At 41.4% G+C, this 6,307-nt stretch overlaps 1 protein-coding gene across 1 annotated transcript in view; it reads left to right on the plus strand.

The window, feature by feature from the left end:
- ADGRF1 (adhesion G protein-coupled receptor F1) overlaps positions 1-6,307 on the plus strand; it is a 27,225-nt gene that overhangs the window by 9,886 nt on the left and 11,032 nt on the right. Inside the window, exons 7-9 of the mRNA XM_012664644.1 lie at positions 2,395-2,555; positions 3,731-3,894; positions 5,546-5,734. Of these exons, the coding sequence (XP_012520098.1) occupies positions 2,395-2,555; positions 3,731-3,894; positions 5,546-5,734 (514 nt within the window). The remainder of the gene's footprint in view (positions 1-2,394; positions 2,556-3,730; positions 3,895-5,545; positions 5,735-6,307) is intronic.

The raw sequence follows: 6,307 nt of genomic DNA on the forward strand, positions 1-6,307 counted from the left end.
CATTAATTACCAACTGTTAATAGTCTGCTTAATAGAGGAAGTGGCTTAGAGGCCAGAGAATTTGACTTCTTATATATTTTTTCACAGTTAACTTAAAAACAGCCATGGGAAATTTTTAACAGCATTTGCTATAAATATGTTGTCCTGGGCATTGTCCTTTAAGTCGTCCCATGTCTTTCTATGAAGTCCCACATTAATAATTTTCTTTAAAATTCAATGCTAGGGAAAACGCTGCTTTTTTTATATTGAGATTTATATAATTAATTATGTTTCCCTTTTTAAATTTGCTGCTGGTGAACTCATAGACAAAACTGAAACTCAATCATAGTGATTTTTATATTCAATATTCATATTTTTCTTTTATTGGTCCTGATTTTTTATTTATACTTATAACTTATATTTCATCATGTATATCTTCTAAGCTGTCTCCAATAATCTGTAGACAAAATCACAGTAAAAGTTGGCATAAGACTATGAAATACAACTTGTAAAGTTTTACTTTTTACATATATGATTTAAAACAAATCGTAATCTCTCACTGTCTCAATTTATTTATCTGTCAAATAGGACAGTTATTATTTGTGGAAACTGATTTAACTTCATTAGATCAAACAAAATAATAGGCAGGAAAATACTTCGTAAACAATAGAAAGGCCATTTCAATGCAAAGGCATTGTGGCCATCATTACACAAAAGGGTGTTTGGATTTCTTTATACATTTTGAGCAAAATTTCAAAGTAGTGGTTAAGAATTTGAGCTTTGGAGCATCAGAGGTTCCAATCCATAGATTAGTAATTAATAATTATCTCACCCAACTTCACTTTGGGCCTCAGTTCCCTTATCTATAAAATGGGCATAATACAGTGCTTGTCTCATGGGTTATTACAGGATTAAGTTAATTAATACATGTTATCTCATTTGCTTTCATGGCTTTAAACACATCTGTATGTGGATGGTTTCTAAATGCATTAGTGAGCTTAGCCTCTTCCCTGAACTCCAGACCTAAATATCCAACTATCCACTTGACATCCCCGCTTGGTTTTCCAGTTGGCATGTCAAACGCAACATGTCCAAACCAGGGTCCTCCAACTCTCCCCCTCTTAACCTATAACCTACTTTTCCCACTGTCTTCCCCATTTCCGTTATAGTGATGCTATTCTCCTAGTTGAGAGTTGCGTAGACCAAAACCTTGCAACCATCCTTTGTTTTAATTTCTTTTATTGAGGTGCAATTTACATATAGTGTTGTGCTCAGACCTTAGCAGTTCATTCAGCTTCGACAAAGGCTTCTACCAGCACCTTCCTATCATGACAGAACATCTCCATCACCTCAAAAGTTCCCTGTGGCTTCTTTCATTCAGCATAACACCTTTGAGACCCAGCCTTGTTTTTCTGAGCATGGGTGGTTCCTTCTTTCTTACTGTCCAGTACTATTCCTCTGTATGATATATTACAATCTGTTTTTCCTTTCTTTGGAGTCATTTTTGACTGATTTCTTTCTCTCACACCCACAGTCTGCTCCATTAGCAAATCCTATGGCTCTGTCTTCAAATACGGCCTGAACCTGACCCCTTCTCTCCACAGGTACAGCTACCCAACCGGTTCAAACACCACCAGCTCCTTTCTAATTGGTCTTCCTGCTTCTCCGCTTGCCTCCCTTCAGTCTTTTTTTGTTTGTTTGTTTTTTTGCACATCAGCCAGAGTGATGATCTTAAAAACAAATCTGATCACGCCACTACCTTTTAATAGAGAATAAAACTTTTTAATGACGAGTAAAATTCCAACTCTAGGGTCCTGTGTGTTCTGGCTCCTGGCTAGCACTCCAATATCATCTCCTCCCCATTTCTCCTTTACTGATTAGATTTTCATCATGCCAGTTTTTTTTTTTTTTTTTAATTTTAAAGAGATTTATTCTGAGCCAAATTTGAGGACCATGACCCAGGGCCACGCCCAAGAAGCCTTAAGCAAGTGGACTCACTGTGGCTGGGTTACAGTTGGTTTTATACATTTCAGGGAGACAGGGGTTACAGGTAAAGTCATAAATCAATACATGGAAGGCAAACATTGATTTGCCCCTAAAAGGTCGTTATGCCGATCTTTAAGTTTGTCAAACTTGCAGGCATTCCCCTTCCTCGGGACTGTCACGTGTGCTGGCTTGCTATACCATTGTTCTTTGAGTCACTGGTCTTTTCTTCTCATGCTTCAGGCCTGAGATTCAAAGTGGTGGTTACTCATTTCCTGCTTGCCTTGCCTTCTCCATGAGAGTGCAAGCTCTGTGAAGGCAAAGGCCAAATCTGTCTGGTTTATTCCTGTGGACCCAATGTTATGCACACACAGAGTAGGCCCTGAGTGATTGAATGCGTAAACATAGTGAATCTCGTTTCTCTTTCCACAGTCATTACAGGGATGGAAGCATCATTGCCGGGTATGAAGTTGTCGGTTCCAGCAGTGCATCCGAGTTGCTGTCAGCCATTGAACAGGTGGCTGAGGAGGCCAAAGCAGATCTTCGCGAGCTGTTTCCAATAGAAGACAGCTCTTTCAGAGTATTCAGGAAAGGTAATGCTGGATTCACATCCTCTGCTTAGGTTAAGGGAGTCATTTATTAATAGTAGCTCATTTGTGTCCTCAGGAAGTAGATTGGAGGCATTTCAATAAAAAATCGTTCTCTAACCGACTTTCAGTACAAACACGCAGCTGTTTTCCCCCCGCCATGATGAAACTCAACTTCAGCTGACTATTTCAAATTCTTGCCATTCGGTGATCTGATCTCCCACCTCTTAGTGTAAACATCGTGGAAGGCTGATTTCACTGTAGGCTGTGGTGGTAAATGATTGCACAATAGTTTACTGGTATACATGTTGAAAGAGCCCTGGGGCTGACAATATTCCTAAGTCGTAATCCAAAGAACCAAGGAAAGAATGCATATATCCATGTTTTTAACTCACATAAACACACACACATACCTGTCACTCTTCTCTTTAGGTTTTTTTTTTTTTCATTTTACTTCCTTATATTCATAATCTTAAGCCTCTTCTACCAAAATTTATGCCACATGTTTCAACAACATTTAATCAACAAATGTTTACCAGGTGTCCAAAGTGTCTAGACACTTAGAATGCAGCAATGGGGAAAACAAACAAAAATCATAGCTCTGTGGCTCTTCCATTCAATGTTTCCATCTCCCAGTTCCAAACATGCTAAGAATATATTATTACAGGCTAACTGCAAGTGTAACTTGTGACTGTTGCAATGTGAGAAGTTTTTAAAAGGGGTACAAGGTAGGAAATGTCACCCCCAAATAACAACTGCCCATATTTTAACCATATTATTACTGCTTTGTTCCATAGTATCTTGAAAAATTTCTGGTTTTCTAGCATTTTCTTGAAGAGGGAGACTATTTCCTGGGAGTGATCACATCTTGCCTTATTTTCATCCAATACTTGCCCATTAAAAGTGATATTGTTGGCATAGATCCAACACCTGGAAGGAGGAGCCAGGCTCAGGGAGGGTGTGGTGTCAGGAAGTAGTCAATGGTGGTGTCGAGATGAAGCTGGCCACCAAGACAAACCTCTCCAACTTCTGAGAGGTTTTGGACAAACCTCTCCAAAACTCACCTGGGTATTGTCTCTAAAAATACAACCTCTAAAGCATTTAGACACTACTGCATGGTTTATATAGAGGGCCAGGATATTCTAGAATCCTTTTTCCTCTCTGTTTTCATTCTTTCCCAGCCCTGTGTAACAGCAATATCTTTGGATTTGGGTCTAAGGATGATGAGTATACCCTGCCCTGTAGCAGTGGCTACACTGGAAACATCACAGCCAGGTGCCAGCTCTCTGGGTGGCAGATCATCAGGGAGACTTGTGTGCTCCTTCAGCTGCAAGAACTGGAGGAGGTAAGGCATTTCCACTTTGTAGGCTTGCCCTGGTTTTGCATTTCCCAGTGGGCATCTCACAGTGAGCATGGATAGATGGAGGGTAAATATATCTGTTTGTATCATTGGCCAGTGCGCAGAGGGCGAGGGTGAACCCCAGGAGCATGGCATGAGTGGCAACATCTAGGTAGCAGTTCAAAAGATCAGAGTGCATGGTTTCGTTGGGGAGGGGTGTGCAGAGGAGGAAACCAATGCTGAGGAGATCTGTGATGGATGGTAGGGCAACAGCTAAGTTAGCCTAGGAAGTCCAGAAGGCCAGGGAATCAAAGAACAAAGTGAAGGTGTGAGTCAGAAGCCAGTAGGCATGGTACAAGTAAGGGCGTTCGTGTATCAGAAATCAGGGCAAGGAGTGGGTCAGGCAGGGGTGAATCGTATATAATGACAGGACTGCAATGACAGAACTTAAGGTCATCTCATTTACCCACCTCCTTTTACAGATCAGGAAACAAAAGACCCAGGGGCCAGTGATTCCTCTGGTAGCAATAGTGTTGAACTAGAAGCATGGTCACTTCATTTCCAGTCCAGTGACCGCTACGTCATGTTTTCTTGGGAAGGTACAAGTACTAAGACAAGGTAGACAGAAAGAAGGAAGTGAGTGATCAGGAATCAGAAGAACTCAAATCACAGAAAAGAAGGACCCTAAGACCAGTTCACAAACACTGTTTGGCAAGTAGATTCCACAGTGAGCAGAACTTCTGTCGTAGCCAGAGACCCTGCCACTGCAGCAGAGAACCCCAGAAATAGTATTTATTAAGGCACTGTTTACTGCTTCCCTTCCAGACTTCTGTTTCCCCATCTGCAAACTGGGGAGGAGGACTGGGCCAGATGGCCTGTATGTCTGTTCTTGCTCGGACACGAGCAATAGTTGGGACTAGTGCACCCCACGATGTGAGGGTGGTAGACCCCAGTGCCCTAAACAGAGAATGGCACTATCAGCTGAGAAGAACAAGGGGAACAGGTAGGATCTGGGCTCCTGGGTTGGCTTATGTTGACTGGAAGGGAATACTCCTCTTTTGCTGTTTTCCAAGTTGGCCTAGTATCGTGGAAGCAGATGGGAGCCTCAGGAAGAAGTGAAACTCCGAATCTAGTGAGAAAATGGGGGCCGGCACAAGCCCAGTAGTCAAATCTCTGCGTGTGTCCCTCTGTCTTCCCGTCTTACAGGGGATTCTCAGTGCAGCATAGTGGATATAACAGAGGATTAGTGCCAGGAGACCTCACCCTACCATTTCCTAGCTCAGTCCCCTTTCAAAGGTCACCAATCTCACTGAACATCAGTTTCTGTATAACTAGAATAATGAATTATATGAAAAAGGTTTTAGTGCATCTTTTCATGTTTCAGTTTCCTTAGTTATAAAATGAAAATAATAATGGTACCTCCCTTCAAAGGGTGTTGAAAGGATTCAATCAACGAATCCCTGGTAAAGCATTTAGCCAGCATCTAAAACACAGAAAGCACTGAGTAACAGCCACTGTTGTTATTATTGTTACATAATTATCCTACGTTCTAACTCATCATACCAATGTTAGTTCTGTGTGGCCAAGGCACCTGATTTAAACTTGATGCAACACAGAATTTCATAGTTTTCAAGAACTTCACCATTTTTCTTCCTAGAATTTCAACATGTTTGCAAGCAATGCCACTGAGGCAGCTGTGTCATCCGTGGTGCAAAATCTTGCAGTCATCGTTGAGCAAAGCCCATCAACCACAGTTGGGAATCTGGCTTCGGTGGTGTCAATTCTGGGCAGTATTTCATCCCTGTCACTGGCAGGCCGTTTCAGGGTGTCCAATTCAACAATGGAGGTATGATCTGCCTACATTTGAAAGGGCTCATTTGAAATGCTCAATCTTGTAGAAGACATGACAAAAACTTCCCTGTCACTGACTTTTATCCTTGGACTGGAAAGGACAGAAGAGCCATGTAATAGTCCTCATGTGAGCTTTACGGCTCTCTCTGCAGTGTACAAGGAGCTCACGGCATCAATACCTTCAGTTTGAAGGAAGACGGAGCTGCCCCTATGCAGGCTGCCTGGGCAGCACCTGGCTTAGGAAGGGATGAACTTTTGCACCGTGTGACACGGACACCAACTTTGCAATATGTTTGCAGTCTGTAATCATGTTTTTCTGTGGCCAAAACTCTGACTTTAGCAGTGTATATTTTAAGAACTCTCTTCTCTCAACTGGGGAATTTGTGGTTTAATTTGTATATTTAAAAATTAACTTATAAATTATACAAACTGATATTTAGTCCCTATAAGAAAAAAAGAAAAAGAAATTATCTGCAATCTGGTCGCCCTAAAATAGCCACTATTTACGTTTTAGATAGCAGGTGCTCAATAAATACTTGTTCAATAACCATCCTTCCAAACATTGTGG

This window comes from Propithecus coquereli, unplaced genomic scaffold (genome assembly GCF_000956105.1).
Source record: "Propithecus coquereli isolate 6110/MARCELLA unplaced genomic scaffold, Pcoq_1.0 Scaffold90, whole genome shotgun sequence".
NCBI lineage: Eukaryota > Metazoa > Chordata > Mammalia > Primates > Indriidae > Propithecus > Propithecus coquereli.